The following is a 22,888-nucleotide window of genomic DNA, read 5'->3' as shown; positions in this document are numbered from 1 at the left end:
CTCATGAATACTTAATATTGTCAGTTAAAATTTTCCTTTATTAAATACATTTTTCCTTTGTTTTAGTGGTGCCTAATTGTGGTTTTAAATTTGCATTTCCCTAATGATAAGCAACCTTTCATGTGCTCATTTACCATCCTCCTATCTTGTTTGCTGAAATGTCTGTTCAAATTTCTTTAGAAAATTAAACCCATTTTTAAGTTTTTAAAATATTTTTATTTTTTTATAAACTTGTAATGTATTTTTAGCCCCAGGGGTACAGGTCTGTGAATGGCCAGGTTTACACACTTCACAGCACTCACCACAGCACATACCCTCCCCAATGTACATAATCATTTTTTAACTTTTAAAAGATTTATTTATTTTAGAAAGAGTGAGCGAGCGTTGGCATGCAGGGGGCAGAGGGAGAGAGAGACTCTCGAGCAGACTCCTCACTCAGTGTGGAGCCCAACATAGGGCTCCATCCCACGACCCTGAGCCCAAATCAAGAACCAGATGCTTAACTGATGGAGCCACCCAGGTCCCCCAAATTAAAGCATTTTTAAAATGACTGTTGTTTTCTTATAATTGAGTTGTGAAGATTCTTCACATATTCTCCATAACATTCTTCTAGCAGATGTTTTCAAAAGATAGAAAATTTTTTAAAAATTCCAGTGAGTTTCTGACGAGGACAGAAGACATGAGGCTGGTGTGGAAGGTAGAGGGCTGTGTGACTGACCGCCTGGGCCCACCAGAGGTGAGGTCAAGAGTTCCATGCTTGCTGGGGCCCGGCTTCTCATGGAGTAGCACCAGCTGTTCATCCCAGCAGCCTTTTTGTTTGTGTTTTCTTATTTACATAGGGTGGGCAGCGATTTTATTTTTTACCCTTAGAACACATGAAAAGCCTGTTATTGTCTTTCAAGGCTAAATGTGAAGCTCCATGAGGGCAGGGATCATCTTTGTATGCCCACAGCACGAGAACAGAACTTTACACCTAACTGGCACGCAGTAAATGCATGTGAACTGCCGTAATGCTTAGTGCTCTATAAAAACTCAGCTTTGATTTATATTTTCAGCAAATTGAACTACTATAAGCAAAAGAAAACTTCCATATTAGTGTTATAAATGTAGCAGCTTTCTTAAGCAAAATGAGTGGTTCAATTTTCCCATCCCTTTAGTATTCCCCAGTGCAGACACTGGGTTTTTCTTTCAAAATTCTTTACCTGAGCCTGAATTAAGCTAGTAACTCTATCTAATATCAAGTCATATTATATTAGGGTTGCTCTACTGAGCTGTATAAACCTGCTTTATCTGTTGAGAAAAGGCATATTTTATCAGTGGGTCAGACAGAAAATGAAGATACTCAAAACTTGATTATATGTTCCAATGGTCTTCACTTCTCATATTTGCATTGTATGCTGTTAGTGAAATTTGGGTGGGTCCTTTTCCTTAATAACACTGATTTCTCAATTTCTCTTATGTGCATACTATTTCAAAAGACTTAAATTCCAGATACCGAGACATTATTAAAATTAGGAACCAGTCAAGAATCAACCAGAAAAACTCGACGCTTGGGCATGGTAATCTGTAGTTCAATCTAACCAGCTCTTAAAGCTTCTCCTTTCATAATTCAACACTCCTGACTGTGTACATTAGCTGATTAGATGTGTGAAGATGGCCAGTGAGAGAGGACAGAGCTAGATTTGGATCCAGCACAGGGGACATTCCCTAGAATGATGAATAGCCAGGAGCCAGGTTTCTAAATAGTCTCGTTTTCTGCGTCTTTATCATATTCACAGAGCAGCCTGTGCACAGCCAGAGCCCAGGTCTGTCTTTCTCCTAGGAAAGACTGGAGTCCTTGCATTCCTAATCTACCAACGTGTGCAGTTCTTGCACTTTTAATTTATGAGTGTTTGGGGGGGAACTCTCCAACTTGGGAACATATTGGCTCGGTCTAATGCTTGGAGATTATTAAACTTGGAGCTATGCTCCACTATCAAGTCTACAGATCTTTTATTTAGAAGATATGGTGCTCTAAATGCACAAAGAGCTCCCTGTCACCTTCACATTAAAGCCCCTAGTGCCTGGTAAATGGAATTATATAGCTGTCATCTCCTTTCCCCAAAGTTTTAAGAGTACAATGGGCTCATTTTTTCACACTCCATCCCAGCTTCAGAACTAAGAGACCTACTTTGTATTGATTTAAGGTCTCAGAAATAAATAAACCTGCTTCACCGCTGTGATTCACAACAAATTCATGATACACTATTGCATGATATATTTCAAGCTCTTGCTCTGGTTCTCTTTTTCCTCTGGTGAGTGATGGGGGAGGTGGGAGGTAGTGGGGAGCTGCAAAGCTGACAGCCTGATGGTTATTGGAGATGGCTGCTGACTGCAAATCCAAGAACAGACACTGTTGGAGGAGTATGGTTCTTTTTTTTTTTTTTTAAAACTGGGGGCCAGGGGTGAGAAGCTAATTTGCTTGGGTTTCAGGCTGGGCCTGGGGAGAAGAAAGGTTAAAGGGAGAAGAGAAGGGTAAATGGAATAGCAAAGCTTCCAGTGAACACTAATTTGCAAAGACAGAGCTATGAACATTTATAGAAAGAGAGAAAGGTGAAAAAAATCCAGTATAAGAAGGTGTAACATATGACTGCCTGGAAAATGAAGAAGCTGAACGGCTCTACCTATGGGATCATGTTCACAGTCCTACGAGGGCACTTAGCTTGCGTTCAGGGACAGTGTTTTGTTAGAGGCAGAAAGTACAGAGATCCCGCATGCCACGGAACCTGCCAGACAGAGGCACTTCTTCCCTCCCGACACTCAGAAAGCAGCACAATCCTGGAAATTGAAATGGACACTCTGGAGCTAGGGCAGAGAGATGACAAAGGTGCACGCATAGAAAGTGAGCCGGAGACTGCTCAGTGAGGTGAGAGGGAAACCGATTCTAGGATTTTAGATTTGGTTTAGATTTTAGATTTGGTTGTGTACCTCAGTCCACATTATCTTTACTGATTCCTGAAATAAGTACTACCTAACTTTGGACCCAATGAGTTTTAACTAGTATCTAAACACACAGCACCCAAGAAAACATCCTCCGACCATGTATAGCATTAACAAGGCTAGTGGTGGGGAAGCAGGAGATAATCGGGCTCCAAAAGCCTTATGGGACAGTACATCAGACCCCCAACCTTCTACAGAATACTTTCAAATGGTGGAAGTTTGAGCTGTTTCTCCTGTAATCCTTCTTATTTCAGTTTTGGCTGGCAAGAATGTTATTTATGAAACCAGTTTCCTTTCTATCTTTGGATAGCATTTTCATCTTTGCTGTGTTTGTTCTTAAGACAAGGCCAGACTCTGAAAGCAAAGTACATGGGAAAGATTTTGGTTTCATTCAATTCCACACAGGTTACACCACAACACTAGGAGCTGCTTTGCTAATTTTGAACACTATTTTAAAAAAGGAACTGGCCTGTCTATGCAAAGGAACAGGCTGTAGCTAAATGTAAGAAAGAACTTCATATAGATGAAAGGGACTGGCTCATAAAGTACCGAGCTCCCCTTCAGTTGGGTTTTTTCAAGCATAACCAAATGATTATTTGGCAGTGGTGTTACAGAAGAAATTCAAACAATGGTTGGGTGGTTGGGCTTTTGAAGATCTTCCACTTCCAATAATTATAATTCTATGGCCACTTGCTGTCGTCAGTAGTAGCAATACTACCATCACTACTATGTGGCATTTATTTTTCTGTAATATGGATAAGAAATGAAATGAACACATTTTTCAGTAATTATGCTTTACAACTCCCATTCCTAATCTTGCTATTATGTAATAACTTCACATATCACTAACATGTAATCTACCTAGTATATAACACCCTTATATGTAGCAACTATTTTAGATCCTACCCACCCTCATCCCCAATCTATCCTCCCCCTGCTCCAGCCTAACATAATTTCCTGGCTACACATTAATATACATCTTCACAGCATAACAGAGTACTAGAAATTAAAGAGTATTTCAGATCAAGAGATCCTCCGGTCTTCATCTTGAAGTGGGAAATGTGTTTTGTAAAGAGGAAACTGAGACTGAAATAGATGAAAGCCCAAAGTTACTTACCTAATAAATGGCAGGGAGGGGAAAGATCAATAGTTTTTGTTTGCCTTTTTTTTTTTTAATCTACAGGTTTTGTAACTTCAAGAAGTTTGAGCAAATTTTAAGAGGCTGTCAAACACGGTAATTCCTGAGTCTGTATTTAATGCCTCAGGCAGAGCCTCAGAGCTTTCACTTCATCTAGAAGTTCAGTATTGATACTTATCTGAGGTTCTCCCAAGTCATTAGTCTCCAAGCCACTATACCTACACAGATCTCTCTAGTCAGAGGCAATGTCTAATGGAGCTCTAAAGAGAAATTCTACCCTGCAAGATCTCCAAACCGGACGATCAGGCTGAGGGCAGGTCACAGTGATTCCCTAATGGAGTCAAACATAGCTGAGGAAGCAAGGTGAAACACAAAACAACTCCTTGAGGAACTACCAAACCTGAGGAACATTAAATGAAACATAGACTAACCCCCAAAATGGGGCCAGGTTTGCCCATTCCGTGTGTGTGTGTGTGTGTGTGTGTGTGTGTGTGTGTGTTTTGGGTATGGGGGAATAGGGCTTGAAAACCAAGATGTGTCCATTGCAATCCTTTCTGAGAACTCATTCATAATGCTAAAGCCAGGCTTACTCAGAAAGGAAGCTCAAATGCCCTCTTTAAAGGGAGAGCGATCCCATCTGGAGCTTCTGGAGTACAGGGATTGTCTATTGTGAGAATAGGTAGTTAGGGACTTTTAAAAATGCAAATTGCTGGTTTGATCCTTAGAGTGATTATGGGCTATTGTAGCAACAAGTCCTTGGGGACTCCTGTAGACAGATGACTGACACATATACTACCCTATCAGGACCGAACATGGCGTCTCTGACGTTAATGGCTTTCCAAAGTGCCGTGATTGTCTTTAGATAACATCTATTGGGAAAGTCAATACATGAATGTACTGCTACGGCAGGCACTGACATCTAAAATTTTCTTAAAAGGAATTTTTGCTCTCAAAGGATCAGAAAGTAGAGAGAATGTTGTGTTTGTATTTCCTTTCCAGGGCCTGGATCATGAGTTGCAACAAGAAAGGACTCCATATTCATCTCAGGGACCACTGCAACAATGTCAGTGATTTACCTGTATCAACACATTTAATCCTCACACGACCTGGTAAACAGGTACTATTATTATCTTCATTTAACAGTTAGTACAACTGAGACCCAGCAAAGTTATTGTCCCAAGGTCACAAAACTAGTAGGTGGTAGAGCCAAGAATTAAACCCATGTAGGTTGGGTCTAGTGTCCATGCTTTTAACCATTCCAGCTCTTTAAGTTATGTGAAAGTTAAAATGCTCACTAATGGCGAGAGCCAAATTATCTCTCCTTTTTAAAAAAAAATTATTTTCATTTATGATTCTTTAATCTCTGCAATGTTGGGCTCGAATTCATGATCCCAGGACCAACAGCCACATGCTTTACTGACTGAGCCAGCCAGCCAGGCGCTCCTCTCTCCTTCCCTTCTTGAGCCTCCATGACTCTCTCATGTTGTGTGTCCCAGAGTCACAGGGGAGTACAGAGAATATACAAGTCCCCAGTCCCACAAGCTCATGGGAGGAACTCTGATATTTTATCTGACAAAATGAGCAACAACTTCACATTTCACATTGCACAGACACCTAAAAATATGCTTGGAAACTAAGATCCAGAGAAGGACTTGTATCAAGTCTCAAAAGCAAGGTTAGAATTAGGGCCCTATTGGCCTAACATATATAGCCCTAGCCACACCACCATCTAATCTCTTCTTTTCTGGCAGATTCAGTAGAGACAGGGTAAGGGAGATGAGATTATGGGAGTTATTTTCCCCTTAAAGGAGAAGCTTTAACATGTTACATATCAACTCCTGAATCTATAATCCATCTATCACAGCCATTGGCACATGCCTACCTCCACAGACAATTAGGATAGGCTATAAATTGCAAATTCTGATTTGTCTGTGTATATTTCACCAAGTCTGGGGGATGGACTGAGAACTAGCAGGCCTCATTTACATCAGTGTTCCCTTACAATACTAGTTCTTTGAGCCTACCCACCACCTAATGTCACGTTAAAGATATTGTGCAGAAACAGAGAGGAGTGGTGGGGTAGGGGAAGTAAATCTGAAAGTTCTTGGAAATATCCAGTGGCACATTGACTTAGGAGTTTATGACTAAAAACTGTCCCAGCCCTGTAAGGGCCCATCTTATCAGTTCCCGGAGCAGATAGGCTGCTGTCTTTGCCAGGCTAGCATGACACCCTTCAAGCCAGGTAGTCTGTCCCATCCATCAGGTCTGTCTTACCACTCTGAGGCATTCTAAGCCATCTGCCACTTACAGCCTAGTTTGTAGAGCTAGAAACCCATGATCTTCTACCTTGGGTGACATGACATAGCAGACCCTTGGAAGCTTCTCTTAGTTAGGTCATCATGCTCATGACATTTGCACAAAAAGGAAAATGACCAGACCATCTTCTCTTCTCAGGCTTTGTGGACACTAAACACAGGGGACTGTGCCCATCTTGAATGAAACTTGGGGGGACATGGAAATTCATGTTCTCATGCTGATTTAATCTCTGCCAATGGAACCAAGTCACTTTACCTCTGTTTTAGTCTTCCCATCTGTAAAACAGCCCTGACACCACTAGCTCACCCCAGAAGGTCGCAAGGAGCTGGACTCATGTTCTTGATTTTAAGTTTCAAATAAAGTCATCCAGACTGCCTCTAATGACCAGCCCACTGCCTTTAGTTTAAATGGCAAATCTGCTTCTGCGGCACTTAAGAAAACCCAGATACCGCACTTCTCAACTTGGTAATATTCTCAATGTTTTACAAATAACTATGGGCAACAGAGAGCAAGACAGACAAGGAAAGAGATTATACAAATCCTGAGGTAACAAGGGTAAATGGATAAAAATACAAATGCAGGAAGCACTTTCTGGTTTTGGAACAAAAGACACAGTGGCAAAGGATGGTGCCCCTGAATAAAATGTGCAAATGTACAGTAAAACCACTGAAAGTAAAAAAAAACAGGAAACTGCCAGAATATTATTTTTTATTTGCAGGTTACTACTGTTGGCTACAAAGAGAAAACCTTTAAAAAGTAAGTGTCTTTGGAAGCAAAAGGTAGGAAGGTCTAAACTAATTAAAAACAGGTCGGCTAACGACAGGCAACATCACGTGTGCACTGAGATGGAGTGTGGCCATAAAAGCTTGACGCATACATGCAATGTATTAAGTTGGGAATGTGTGTCTCTCCAGCTTCATATCTATTAAAGCAACAAACAATTTACATGTTGCTGTATTACAGGAATATGATAGGCGGTGTGTCAACCCTTTCTCTTTAAATTGAACCATGTTAAGTCAAATCAGTGATGGGGCTTGGGGGTGGGGTGGGGAGGGGAGAAGAAAAGCAGGGAGAAAGAAAGTTCCAAAAAAATCTCTGCCTCAGCAAAAGTTTTCATTAAAATTTTAGACAAATGATCCCTATGTCCTTCTCTCTTGCTGCCTGGGGCTCCATGCTATTTCTATGCAAATAACAACCTCGTGGTTTATATCTTATTATTTCCACCGGAGCTGCAGCGACATGACCTGAGACGCGTAAGAGCTGGGGGCGGGCGGGGGTGGAGGGTTGGAGAGGAGAGAGAAAGAGAGAGAGAAAGAGAGAGGGAGAAAGGGAGAGAGAGATGGAGTGGGTGTTCACTCAAGGGTGAAAAAATATTGTCAGGAGTGAGCGTCAAGAACAAAAAAAAAATTGCAGGGATAACGTGTTTATTTCAGTCCCCCGACCCCCAACCCCCACCATACCCGCCCTTGCAAACCGGCACCTTTTAAAATTCATTGGGCATCAGGCGATCATGCACAATCCATCTGCTTTCACTTTATCATTTGCATTTCATGCCTCCTGGCTTTTGATGTGCTGATACTTTGATGCAGTCAGGAGACGTGCATTATCATTATTTCAATTTTCAAAGGGGTCAACGGGATCGGCACTTGCACACACAGATTTCTTTTTTCCTACAACCTCTGCACACCCCCTCCCTTCCTATTCTTCACCCCAATGTTTAACATAAAGGATGAAGACTCAAAAAGGTGGGGGTCAAATGTTTACAGTCTCAAAGCTTGCATATACCACCTACATTTCCACTTTGCACAGGTACACGCACACCCGAGCAAAATGGTCAAGGCTTAAGGAGGCTCTACAGTGTTTTCAGACACACACAAAGACTTCCTCACACATGGATACTCAGGGAGGCATACAGAGAGAAAGAGAGGGATCTAGAAGCAAGATACAGACACAAAGAGAGACACCAGCACTCACCCAGGAAGAGACTCGCCCTCAAAGTGACCTGCACACACCCACAGAGACAGATTCCTACAGAAAGAAAGGCAAACAGAGATGTCGAAAAGCACCACTTATACACAAAGACAGAACATGCAAAAGGAGTGAGTCGGAGGAAGCAATCTAAGCGTGCAGCTTCCGTATAGTGTCCTTTTTCATCCTGGATAGGCAAAGGGGCACACAGGACATTCTGAATGAATTTGCATGAAATCGGGTGTCTTCCAGCAACATGTCTGTGTACTTAAGAGGCACTGACATGAAGACAGTGAAGCAGGCAGGGCAGGATTGGGTAACCTCTATAACTTGATCTCTCCCTTCAGCTACAAATGATCACATCCTTCTGAAAAGGAGCATTGTCTGATAAGTTACAGCTGCAGCTTTCCCCCGTCTTTTCCCCTGCAACTACACTTCTCCTTCAACAAGCAGCCCTGCAGGCTACGAAGAGGGGGGAACATAATAAATCTGATCAGTACAATTCAACCAGATTTTAAGAAAAATTCCCTAGTGCTTTCTTTATGGCACAAATGGAAGGCAACTAGCAAGTTTTTAGGCAAAAACCAAAAACCAACCAAACAAAAACCCCCAGCAGGAGCAAAAGCACCTTTGCTTTTTGTATTATTCTTTGCGTATAACATATTATTAGGAAGAAAATAAGAAAACATAACGAAATACACTTCAGAAATTAGCTCTTTGCTAAGGGGAAAGGATGGGAACATTAAGGGAATACATGTGTCTTTTTAAGATTCTACCCTCACACCTACAATTCTTTTCTATAGTCATCAGTATCTCATCCTAAGAAAGTATCCAAAAGAGCAACTTAAAAAAAAAAAAAATTAAGATTCTCAGCAGTTACTCCCACAGCAATAGTCTCCTTCAGTAGTGGCAGTTCCCAATCTTTATTTCTAAGCCACTTTCCAAAAAGGGAGCAGGGTATCCAAGTTTGCCATTGGTAGCTCTGCTTTTGGCTTTACTTGGAGGGAAAAGCAAGCCAGAGAAGGATACAGACCTCATATGAATGTAGAGAGCAAACTGATCACATCAAACGATTCTCCTCATTTCTGACAGCTCCAAAAGCTAACTGGACCAGTGGATATATCAGCTTTTCAAAAAGGAGATAACAGGACATTTGATTCCTATCTTTCCCCTGGAAAGTCAAGGCTTGATAAAGTCTGTGCAAGTCTAGTAAACCCGGTATCTGATATAATTCAGCGTGCATATAACTCAAGATAAATCAGCAAATCATGTAAGAAAGACGAATAGGGAACTGAAGTTGTAAAGAGGAGCAACACTTTGTGCCAGGTGCGATGTACTTTTACTCATGTTTTCCCATTTGATGTCCACCATATCATTTAAGCGTGTAAATTATCACCCCCCTTTGACAGACAAAGAAAGCGGAGGAGCTGAGAGGTTACATTAGTTGTACAAGGTGAGCCAGCCGGTCCTAGACTATTACATATTCCTGGCTCTGGACAGAAAATAATTTTCCTATGTCTGCAGAGAAATCAGAACTACATCACTTTTTGTACATCCAGGTATTCTTAGATAGTTATCACTCTTACAAGCAGTGACCTCACAAACTTTTTTATCTTCCCCCCACCTTGGAAAAGCCCCAATGAGCTTGGATTGAAAAGGCACAAGAATTTCTTTCCTTCCTTCCTTCCTTCCTTCCTTCCTCCTCCCTCCCACCTCCCTTTCTTTCTTAGGATTTATTTTGAGAGAGAGAGAGGAGGAAGAGAAAGACGGTGAGCATGGGGGAGAGGGGCAGACGGAGAGAGAGAAACCTCAAGCAGACTCCCCGCTGAGCACAGAGCCTGATGCAGGGCTTGATCCCACAACCCCAAGATCAGGATCCAAGCCAAAATCAAGAGTCAGACACCCAACTGACTGAGCCACCCAGGCATCTTGCACAAGAATTTCTTCTTCGGGAATGATAAATCTCTGTCATACTCTTTTCCAGCAATCCATCCAAGCATCTGTCCACCCATCTCTCCATTCAATATTTACCAATTACTTCCTCTCTGTACAATGGACCACTGTTAACTGTCCTTTTTAAGAGGTACATTCACAAATTTCTCAGAACATTAAAACTTGATATTGTCAATACGTTCAGAAGATGTTTCAGAGACAGCTCCGCATCTGGGAAGAGATCTCTTCACTTATTCATAGATGAGAAAAAGGGAAGGAGAGCAGAAAAAAAAGCATTCAATTAATTCTCTTTCTAGAAAGACACTAGGAATGTAAATCCTTCACAGCATGAGTTCTATATGGTTTGTTCATGAACATATCCAAGGGGCTTGGAACAGTGCCTGGCACATAGCAAGTCCTTAAAATATTTGCTGAATACAACAAATGAATGAATGAATAGGTAAGCAAGGCGACAGGCAGGAAAGATGGAGGGAGAGGGAAACAGATTGAGGGAGGCATGGCCTGAGTGGCTTTTCCTCAATCAGGGTCTTGAATTAAGAATTCACAATCATCTCCAAACAGCTTCACATACTTCTCCCAGGCTCTAGAAACTTACTTTGTTGAGGGCTCCAGCTCCGGTCAGAATTAAGTGAGAATTTTCAACCTGGATGGTTCTCTGTCCCAGCCGGACAAGGTAAGCCCCAATCCCAATGGCCCGGCATGTAACCTTCAAAAAGAATAAATTCAAAAAAAAAAAAAAAAAGAAAGAAAAGAAAGAGAGAAAGAAAAGAATAAATTCTATATATCACATATTTATGTCCCTCCCCAGCTGTAAGAACTAAGGCACAGATGTATAAAATCCACATTAACAGAAAAAAAAAATACTGCTTTCTGTTAAGTTTGATTAACAATATTAAGCCTCACAAGTCCCTGGTCAATGAAAAGATGGTACAGAATTTGATGAATGATTCAAATATTAGACCCTTAAAGGTTCATAGGCTCTTCTCTTATACTTTTGCCTGTTTCACAGATGCTTGGCATCTACACTAGAGGTAAGAATGAGGAAAATTAGTTAAAAAAAAGAAATTCAAGCTGTTATAGCTCTGTTAGAATGCTTAGAGAAAAAAGTTAAACTAAAGGCTAAAATGAGGTGCTAGGTTTATCCGGGATATTCAATTATTTACATTAGGATGCACAGTGAAAATCAAATTGTAGATATATAATTTTTAAGAAATGTTCTCATTTGGGACTGAATAGCAGAGATGGGACAAAAATAACTTCTAGTCACACAGTCGTCCTTCAAAAAGGTCATATTCTGTTAAGATTTACCAGGCTGATGGTGATGATCTCATCATAGGCCAATGAAGATTCTCCAGCAATCATTCCAGAGCCTCGAAGGTTCTCTGCTCCAAGTCCCTCTTCCTTCCCAATAATATCAGTTATCTTGTACCTAATGGATACAGCCATGCCAAATTATAAAGGTTAAACACAAAAATAACAATCCATTAAAAATAATAACAACCATTCAAAGGCTGCTAAAAGCATCCTGCAAGCTTATTTAAAGCCAGTGCTCTTATATACTCTTCTTATACTTTTCATTCATTTATCTTTCCTCCTTAGCTTGGTGCCTATTCTTGCTGGAAGCAATATAGTATAGCAGAAAGAGCAAAATCTGAAATTAAGTAGACAGGCTTAAATCCCTGCTCTGACACATGCAGCCATGTAACTCTGGAGAGAATAGTAACTTCTGTAAAATGGAGATAATGTCTACCTCTAAGGGTTGACAGGAGAGTTAAATTAAAGCAACAAAGAAAGGGCTTGACACATAGATGGCGCTCCGATTTTAGAGGCCCTGTCTTACTTTCTAGAATAAGTTTCTTAAAAGTGGGGTCAATGTAGATCTCTCCATAATCAACAGTAGCCATCAAATCAACAATTTTAGATAAATGTTACAAAGGAATAAAAAAAAAAAAAATTCAGAGGCCGAGTGAGAATGCTCAGCTCAATTTCTCAAGTCAAAAAATCCTTTCTCTTTTCAGGACAGGACTAAGGGTAAGATCAAAACAGTACATGCCCATTCCTGCTCTTTCATAAATATCATGTGCATACACAGAGGGGTCCTGGCTCGAGTGTTCTGGAGGGGCAAGTGGAATGTGTGTGGAAATGAAATACTGGCCAAGCTGTCCAGAAAGCATCCTGTGGATCCAGTGGGAGCCACTCATCTGTCTTCTTGGCAGGGGATTTGGAGTGATAGCTAATAATGGGAAAGGGGAGATGGGGAATGCAACTAATAAAAGAAAGGAAAAATACAAAGTTGGAAGTAGAGATGGGCGTATATTATTTACTGTTCTGTGTGTATCCAGAAAGCTTGGCACTGGGCATACTTTAATAAATTGAAATAATAAATAAATATCCCAGGGTGGCTCTTAAACTACTTTTTTGCCCTTATATTTCTCTATTCCCTTCTTTCTTTACTTCTAACCTTCTACCAAATCCTTCCCTTTGCCCTTGCTCTTGGCCTCTGGCTTTGCATCTTTACTTCCCAGATTCCCTTGCATTTCTATTTTTAGCCTCTCCTAGGAATTCTCCAATTCTTCCTTTTGCTCTGTATCTAGGCTCTAAATTCTAGAGGTATGTTGCAGGTAGGGCTAATCTCCCTTAGGGGGTTAATAAGCCACAATAATTGGAGGGGGGCTTAATGTGCCTTTCTGGAAGGCTCACATGCCATGCAGTCACAAACACTCCTGGGTCCAGTCAGCCTTTCCTGCAAAGCAGATCTTTTCCCTCCTAAGGACTACATAGTGCTTCATAGGGATTCATGACTTAAGTGGCTTCTTCTCCCTTTGTATTACATGAAAAAGAATAAAAATCTTTGTATAGTGTAATACAATTAACAAAACACATCCATAAATACATATGATTTTTTTAAATTTATTTGATTTAGTGTCTCACACTTTTTGAATTAGCTATGCATATCCAGGTATATATTATTTAACTTTAAAAGTAAAGACAAAGAGAATGGTTAGTTATTTGTCACCAATTTTTGATCCCAAATATTTTCTTATAATGTTCTTTCACATTCCCATGAAAAACCCAATTCCAGTAACATGTTACCTTGCTCTGTAGCAAAAAGAAAATACTATAGGTTTTTCAGCTTGTTTACAAAAACAAATCTCTTACTTTGAAACCTGAATAGTAATAAATGTGTTATCTATGGCATTAATAAACTTAGATTCAGATGCAAAATATTCAATTAAAATGAACAACATTTGAACACTTAAAGAAAAAGGAGACCTACAGATCTATACTACATTTATGATCCAAAAGCAGATAACAAGGAGCATTGATTTTTTTTTTTCCTGTTGCACATACATATGATTTTTGATCCTCACAGCAATCCAGTGTGATAGGTAATGTCCTCTCATTACAGGTAATAGTGGCCAGGATTTTCACTGCTTACTATGTACTCAGTCCTGTGCTAAGGGCTTTACATATATTAATTTACTTGATCTTTTTTTACAGACGAGGAAACTGTAGCTGAGAGAAGAAAAATGACTTGCTAATTTAACAAAAGCAATATGCAAAATCAATATTTTTAAAAAAGATTTTATTTATTTATTTGAGAGAGAGAGCAGGAGACAAGGGAGAGTAGAGGGAGGAGGAGACTCCTTGCTGATGGGGAGCCCGATGCGGGGCTTTATCCGAAGGCTCCCGGATCATGACCTGAGCTGAAGGCAGACGTTTAATGCACTGAGCCAGCCAGGCGCCCCACAAATTAACAGCTTTTTAAAATATCAGTTATAGGGAGCCTGGGTGGCTCAGTGGGTTAAGCCGCTGCCTTCAGCTCAGGTCATGATCGCAGGGTCCTGGGATCGAGTCCCGCATCGGGCTCTCTGCTCAGCAGGGAGCCTGCTTCCCTCTCTCTCTCTCTCTCTCTCTCTCTCTCTCTCTCTGCCTCTCCATCTACTTGTGATCTCTCTCTGTCAAATAAATAAATAAAATCTTTAAAAAAATATATCAGTTATAAAGAGTTAAAAAATACAATGGGGAGGGGGAATCCCATTCAGAACAGCAAGAAAAAGTGCAAAATATTTAGGAATAAACATTTAAAAAATGGCAAAACCTCATTATACCCACATGGTGCATCACGGTGCCTCTGGTGTCACGGTGAACTGCCAGAGGCACTGCGGGATATTTTAAATACCTGAGAGAAATACTATGATATGGAGTACCTGTTGGATCCCAGGTGAACTACTAGATTTAGGTAGTTCATAATTAAACATTAGATAATATTACATTCCTTTGACAATGTTCTATCTTTGCAAAGCTGGGTTTTCAGTTTCTGTGGGGAAAAAAAAAAGTTCTGCACAAAAAATCAATGCAGAACAAGAAATAAGGGTGGCTACATCCAAGATTAATCTAAGTCTTGAGATTTCGTATAGATGCAGATATCCTGTTAGTAAGTAATTGTAATTATTTAAAAATTAAAAAAAAAAAAAACCTTTTCATTTATGTATATGATACCTCCCAAATAATTATTTTTAGAGTATAAGTACTTATGAAGTTGTTTGGGTCTGACTACTTAATAAACAGAAATACTGGGTATATCTTTTAGCCCAAAGGTGCTATGAAACCATTACGGAGTCAGCAAGGGTGTTATGAATCAAGAAAGACTGGGAACTTCTGGCATAACCTATATGAAAAAGAGCACAAAACTTTAAAAGATACACCTCAATAAATGGAAAAACATATACCATGTTTCTTGCTGGCAAGAGTTAATGTTTTGAAGATGTCAGATCTTCCTAAATTAATTGATAAATGTAATGTAATTTGAGTTAAAATCATTATGGAAAGTTTTTGGTTATTAAAAAAATGAGCCTAATGTAAAAAGATAAAAATAGCTAGTAAAACACAGGGAAAAAATTAACAATGCGGGGAAATCTGCCCCATTTGAATAGTTAAAATAGGGGCACCTGGGTGGCTTAGTGGGTTAAAGCCTCTGCCTTCGACTCAGTTCGTGATCCCAGGGTCCTGGGATCAGGCCCCACATTGGGCTCTCTGCTCAGCAGGGAACCTGCTTCACCTTCTCTCTGCCTGTCTCTGTGCCTACTTATGATCTCTCTCTGTCAAAAATAATAATAATAATAATAATTGCTCTTTTAATCTTATTTTATTAATTGACAAAATCAATATTGGCAAGGGTGCAGAAAATTAAAGGGGAAGAACAAACTATCAGATATTTCTGGTGGGACTGCAGATCTTGGGAGGGCAATTTGAATTTATCAAAAATATATTTAAAACATGGGACACCGGGGTGGCTCAGTTGGTTGGGCAGCTGCCTTCGGCTCAGGTCATGATCCCAGCGTCCTGGGATCAAGTCCCACATCGGGCTCCTTGTTCTGTGGGGAGCCTGCTTCTCCCTCTGCCTCTGCCTGCCACTCTGTCTGCCTGTGCTCGCTCTCTCTCTTTCTGACAAATAAATAAATAAAATCTTAAAAAAAAAAGAAATATATATATATATATATTTAAAACAGCCATTATTTTTAGCCAGTAATTCCACTTTTAGAAATTAGTCCAAAGGGAATAATGAGAGATATTCCTAAAAGTTTTTATAAAAAAAAAACATTTAGGGGCACCTGGGTAGCCCAGTGGGTTAAGCCTCTGCCTTCGGCTCAGGTCATGATCAGGTTCCTGGGGTCAAGCCCGGCATCAGGCTCTCTGCTCAGTAGGGAGCCTGCTTCCCCCCTCTCTCTCTGCCTGCCTCTCTGCTTGCTTGTGATCTCTGTCAAATAAATAAACAAGAATCTTTAAAAAACAAAACAAAAACAAAAAAAAAACATTTAGCCCAGGAATGTAGCAGTAAATAGTGGGGACAGACTGAATGTTCAAAAAATATATATTTATTTTGATAAATTATTATGAAGCCATTAAATATCATATTCTTATGTAATATTTTAAGAATATACAAAATTTCCCCCAAAATAGTTTTTAGTGAAAAGAACAAATTACAAAAGAGTTTTTCCATTATGATTCTGATTATGTAGAAAGGAGGCATATATACACAGAAAAGGCAGGAAGAATATAATATACATTAATAGTAGTTATCTCTCAGGGTGCCTGGGTGGCTCACTTGGTTGAGTCCAACTCTTGATTTCAGCTCAGGTTATGATCTCAGGGTTAGGAGATCAAGCCCCCATGTGGAGCAAAGTGCTCAGTGGGGAGTCTGCTGGAGATTTTCTCTTTCTCCCTCTCCTTCTGCTCCTCTCCCTGCTCACATTTTCACCTTCTCTCTCTAAAATAATAAATAAACCTTCAAAAAAAATTACTATCTTGGTAGGATTATAGCTGATTTTTATTTCTTCTTCATAATTATTTACAAGTTCCAACTTTTTTTCTAAAATGAAGAAATATTTTAAACTTAATTTAAAAACCTCCCATCAATCAATAAGTTCTTTCAGCTACTGAGTGGTAGAGCTACGATTCAAACTTAAGACTCCCTGATTACATAACAAGTAATCTGGATTGCTCTTCAAGGTCATGATCAGCAGGACAGTGAGGAAGAAATGATCATATTTTCCTTTCTCTAATCCATGGCCAAATTATTCTATGACATATATACCTACCTGGATTCTCCTTCGTCCTCTACATGTTCACAATGGACAGAGTTGAGAGCACTGACTCTCTTATAATCCTGAGGGGTCAGATATAAATATTTGTATCCCTGTGAAGCATAAACAGTTTTTAACTCATTATTTGTCATCAGCACATAACCAGAAGACACAGCAGAGCATGCACAACACAGCTCCAAAGCTAACTTTAAATTGCCACATGGCTAAAAAAAACACAATAGTAATAATAAAAAATAAAACTAAAAAAAAAAAAAAAAAAAAAAAAAAAATTGCCACATCACTTCTTTAAGTTACTGACTAACAGAATACCAGCATAGACAGTCCTCCTTTGAAAGGTGGAAAATTCTTATTTCTCTAGTCACTGACTATCCTTAAAACAAGATATCTTGTAGCTACAACTGCAAGTATATTCCATCTATTTCATTTTCATCAGGGTTAAAGGGTCATTTTCCGATCTTTTGTGACACCTCTATTAAAGACATCAGCACAAAATTAAAGAACTGTGTGGATTACTATTCTTTACTTTCTCAAATCCATAGTTCCATCAAAATAGAAATGGGTAAGAGATCATTGAAAGGATCACAAAACTGGAAAGGTAATATTAAAATCAGAACTCTATGCAGTGATAATCACCAGTGAACACTGAATGCATGCCTTTTGCTGTTTTCAGTAAACTCATAATTCCTATTACATTTAAAAAATCACACTAACTTTTCATAATTATTTACTTTTGCACATACATCACACACTCACAAAGTAGGGTTATAGAATACATGTGTTTAACTTACGTGAATTAGTCATGCAGTCAAAAAAAATAATAAAGCAGAGGAAGACGTTTTAAATACTGTGAGAAATTAGGCCAGTGTTCAACTCAATGAATTTCACCCATAGTGAGCACAACACGGAAGAGACATGAATCTGCCACTGAATTTGTATGACTTCTGACAAGAATCTTGTAGTGCTGAGGATCATTAGTATGTCAGTTACCATGTCTTTACCGAGTACCTCTTATGGGCAAGGTACTGTTCTAGGCACTGGAAAAACAGGGATGAACAAAACAGACAAAATTTCCTGGCCTTGTGGAACTTACGTTCCAGTGAGAGAGATGGAAAATATACCAATAAATAAAACATATACTATTAATGAGAATAATGTTTAAGGAAAAGAAAAAAGAGTGTTGCAAGAGTTGAACCTTTAGGAAGGAGAGCCCAGGGAAGCCTTCATTGAAAGTGGCATTTGAGTAAGGCCTTGAAGAACAGAAGAAACAAAACATGAGGCTATCAGGACGGGGCTGAGGTTCGGAATTCTAGGCAGAAGGAACTGTAGGTGCAGAAGCATGGAGACAGGAATGTGTCTCATGAAGTTCCAGAAAGAGTAAGCAGGCCTGTAGAGCTAGCATGGAATGGGACTGTCTGCAGCAAGAAATGAGGGAAGGGTGGTACTGGAAGGCCAGGCTATGTAGGACCTTGGCTTAAAATTCATGTAACATAAAACTGGTCATATTTTTTTTAGTAAGCTCTACACCTAATGTGGGGCTTGAACTCATGACCCTGAGATCAAGAGTCATATGCTCCACCAACTAAGCCAGCCAGATGCCCCAAAACTGGCCATTTAAAAATGAACAATTCAGTAGTTTTTGTTATATTCTGATGTTGTGCAACCATCACCACTCTCTGATTCTAGGGCATTTCCATCACCCCCAAAAGAAACACAGTCACCAACGATTTCCATACACTTTTAATATGAATTCTACTGAAGTATAATTTACATGCAATAAAATTCACTGATTTTAAGTACTGTAGAGTGATGAGTTCTGACGAATATAGATGCTTGGGAAATCACCACCACAATCAAAATAGAATATTTCCATCATCCCCTGAAACACTCTTACATTTGAAAGATGTCTCAGTGAAGGAAACGGGTAAGGAGCAGTTAGGAAGATAAAAAAGGAGACTCTGGGGTCCTAGAAGCCAAGAGGAGAAAGTATTTCAAGGATGAAGAAATGATCAACTGTGTCAAAGGCTACTAAGACACTGAAAAACTCAGATGAAGACTGAGAGTCCGGACAGAATTTCATAGTGTGGAACTCACAGTGACCCTGACAAAGAAGCTACAGTGGGCTGGTGAGGGTGCAAGCCTAACTGAAGTGGGTTCCAAAGGAATGGGAACAGAGTATCTGGAGAGAGCAGGAAGAGACAATGCTTTTAAGAAGCTTTGCTGTCAATAAGGATAGTGAATGGAGGGCTAAGTATTTGTGAACTAACGGGGTAGATTCAGTAGAGGGAAAAAAAATGAGGATGTAAGAAGGAAAGGGTTAAGTGTATAAAAGGAGTAACTGGCCTTAGATTGGAGCAGGGACTGTTCATCCAAAGTACAGGGGAGATGGCAGAGAATAAAGGCACAGATGCAGACATGTGGGAGCTTCTAGATGCTCTCTTCTCGTTTCTCGTTCCTTCTATTTCCTCAGTGAATTGAAGAGCAAGGTCGTCCGCTAAGGGAGGATGGGGCAAGAGGGTTTTGGAAGTTGAAGGAGAGAGAAGATGTGAAATTGTCATTCAGGAGGTTTGCAAATGAATTTAAAGTAAGACCAGTCTATAGCACTGGATATTTCTCTCTATCAGCGTTCAGCTATGCAGGTTCACGTATGTGAGTTGATGGAGAATATTGGATTTAAACAAGGTTTTTGTAAAGAGACAGAGTAAGCAGAAAGAGGAAAGAACCAAAGGAGTTGAGGGTGTAGGGAAGGTGGTAATTATACAATTATAGTGATTAACCTATGACTGACCATAGAATGTAAGCTGAGGATGTAAGGAGGTTGGAGGGGTGGCAAAGAAAGGTATGGCTGAAATTAAGATCATGGGGAAGAAGAGATTCAGCTGGGGTGGAGGACAGGAAGTCAAGGATTTACGAGGCTGGATTATGGGATGGATCATGTATATGGATATAGAAGTCACCAAGAATTATAACAGGGCTCGTTGTACGGGAGTGAGTGACAATATGCCGGCAACTGAAACATGCAAAGAATGAGAAGGAGTGACCAAAGAGGTGGGGACCTCTCTGATAAGTGGTGGTGTGGCACAGTCTGATGACATGAGACTCAAAGATGGGCATTTTTCAGAGGGAAAGGTGGGAGAGAAGGGTATGGAAGTAGCAATAAGGCACAAAGTAGCCCCTCTTTCCTCTGCAGGCTCAGTGAGAAAAGGGAAAGAGAAGAGAGAGATCAGTCACTCTGTAAGAGGGCTACAGGGAAAGCAGTGTCTTCAGAGGACAGGCAGATTTCAAGTAGAGAACAATCAGAGAAGAAGCTGAGGATACAAGGGCTTTTGTAAATGACTGACCATAAGTCCTGGAAGCCCCAGTGGAAAAGGCTTAAAGATAGATATTCCTGGCTTAGCATGTCTCATGCTGAATGCATATCTATCTCCTCTAGTGTTCAACCCAAGAAACAGCAATCTATTTCAAAGCTGGAGGGAAAAAACCAGGTGAATATACTGAAAGACAATTTGTCTCCAACATGGTTACAGCTCACTTGTAACTGTTGACTTTTGAACTGAAACCTCTACCTCTTCCCCAACCTCTTTATTTGTGTAGACACACACACACACATAGAGCGAGAGAACCATACATTGTCTTGAAGTTTTATCTTTGCTTAGTCTGTACCTTGTAAGGATCCTCAGGATCTACCCAGGCCACGTGAAACATATGACGAATTTCCTCTGCCAGTCCAATTCTTGCTCCACTGTTGGCTGCCACAAAGATGCGTGGGATACCCTCGGCCCTGGCAAGCTCAGAAGCTCGGAGAAAGAGCAAATCCTCCTGGGGCCCAAAGGACCCAATTCGGTATGTGATGTCATTGCCAATAACAATGATATCTCGGCCTTCTGGGTATTCAGGACTTTTAAGGGTCATTTTCCAAGCTACCATGCCAATCTGCAAAGGCACCAGAGAAACAAATAAATAGAAGCTTCTTACATGCAGAATTTTTGTCAAGTTCCTTGAAGGTATCAGACTATACCTTAGACACAGCCTTCCTGTAAAGATATGTAGTGGTGACGAGCCAAGTTTCCTGGGGAAACTAAAACATACATTCTAGCATACTTCCCTGGGTTTTGGTGAGACTAGCTGGTTTACTATGTACTGCCCAGCTGTTTCAATCTGCTTAAAGATGGAAAAACCAAGTCTAAATGCACTCAAGATACATGTGGAAGAATGCCATGGTGCAGGGAATTAAATCCAAAACTCCCTGACTTCCTACCCTGTCTACTAAGACACTAGCTCCATCTTCTCTGAGAGTCTGTCTGAGAAACTTCTTACACATGTGAGGAGAGCAGAAAGAGAATCACCTGTCATGAACTATACCACTTTTGTGATCCTGGATCCTTTTACTATTCTCTAGCATTTGACAGGAGTAATAGCAGCATTCTTGACCGGCTTGCTTTAGGTATCTTCCATTTCTGCAAGAATTCACTAGAGCTCAACACTGCATGCTTGTAAGCAAATCTTGCCACTTTCTCCCAGCACCAGAACACCAAAGCACGCAAGGAACGATATATGTAAATCTCTACTCTCTGTTTAGGAGCATCTGTCCAGCCACAAAATAAATGATGTTGACTCAGAAGGCAAGGGTGACATGTCTCTTCCCAAACCCTCCCAGCCCTCTCTTCTTTTAATCCCCTTCTATATGAGATCTAGTCAATCCTTCTACTTGTTTATTTGCTAGTTCCATTTCTTTTCTATTCACTCACACCCCAGTTACAGCAGCAGTTTTTCATGCCTGCCTGTCTGTTTCCCTATACCCAGATAAGTAATGTTTTCCATTCTTTTTTCCCCCCCATTTCTTTCTGGCTTCCCCCCACACTCCCACCCCCTCCACTCATTCCCAAACACAAAGCCTACCAGATGAACGAGCATTCTTGGTTCTGCCTAATGGAGCCCAGCCACATCTGCAGCCTTGGTCCCTCATCCCCAGGCTGCTGCATATCACCTCATTGGGGAGCTGGCCATCAAGAAGGGCCATTAACAGATGTAAATAGCAGCGTCCCTGGAAAGCCACATGCATCACCCAGACTCAACCGGGCCAGTGATCATAAGCTCTGAGTACACATTCCTCAATCCAATTGCACATCCACTATAATCAGGCTGGTTGAAGCTTTCCACACAGCTATTTGTGATTCTCAGCATTAGAAATATCTATATCTCTCTCTCTCTCTCTCTCTCTCTCTCTCTCTCTCTCTATATATATATATATATATGAAACACCCACAGATAAATATAAGCTATTTAATATATCATACCATTGGCCAAATACAAATCGAAATGGATATAATACACACAAAAAAATCCAATCACCTTCTGAGATAAGGTATTACTCTATCTGCTCATTAAAGACACAGAAAGGAAGGAGAAACAGATCTTCCAAAATATAGCACAGAGAAACTGCAAATATCAGGATAACTTTGGTCATGGTTTTTAAGAAGCTGGCTAATATAATGCCTGTGTGGGGAGAAATATTTTACACCTGCTTTCCCACGTGGCCCTCTAACCTAACATCTCCTTTGTTTCTCAGGAAGGAAAAGCTATTTCCTCTAAATGCATTTGTAGTTAGGAAGATTGGGTTTTACACCAAATTTTATGATATATTAACCTTAGCCACCTAGGCTAGAAGTAGCTTAGAAACAAGCCTTGAAGAATCTACTTCAGCATTTGCATGCTAATGCAAACATTGTGTCTGTGTGGCACTGGGCAAGCAAATAATACTCTTTTCTTTTGTTATTACCTGGGGACTCTAACTGTGTCACTTGGGCAGTCAGTTCAGCAATTGGCTAGGTCATTATGTTTGCAATATTGACTTCTAATTAGGTGTCAACACAGCAGCACCAAGAACACACTACTCTTTATCAATGTCTTTCCAAAGTGTGTTCCTCAT

General features: G+C 40.2%; 1 protein-coding gene across 6 annotated transcripts in view; it reads right to left on the bottom strand.

The window, feature by feature from the left end:
• LOC111151230 (acetyl-CoA carboxylase alpha) overlaps positions 1-22,888 on the bottom strand; it is a 288,595-nt gene that overhangs the window by 56,958 nt on the left and 208,749 nt on the right. For all 6 annotated transcript variants that reach the window (XM_022509033.1, XM_022509036.1, XM_022509035.1 and 3 more), the window contains 4 exons: positions 20,623-20,892; positions 16,957-17,054; positions 11,663-11,783; positions 10,950-11,060 (listed from right to left, as the gene is read on the bottom strand). In XM_022509033.1, the coding sequence (XP_022364741.1) occupies positions 10,950-11,060; positions 11,663-11,783; positions 16,957-17,054; positions 20,623-20,892 (600 nt within the window). The remainder of the gene's footprint in view (positions 1-10,949; positions 11,061-11,662; positions 11,784-16,956; positions 17,055-20,622; positions 20,893-22,888) is intronic.

This window comes from Enhydra lutris, unplaced genomic scaffold, assembly GCF_002288905.1.
Source record: "Enhydra lutris kenyoni isolate GAN:26980312 unplaced genomic scaffold, ASM228890v2 scaffoldscaffold26, whole genome shotgun sequence".
NCBI classification, from domain to species: Eukaryota; Metazoa; Chordata; class Mammalia; order Carnivora; family Mustelidae; genus Enhydra; species Enhydra lutris.
Note: the sequence above shows the minus strand (reverse complement) of the source record. Positions and strands in the feature narration are given on the sequence as shown.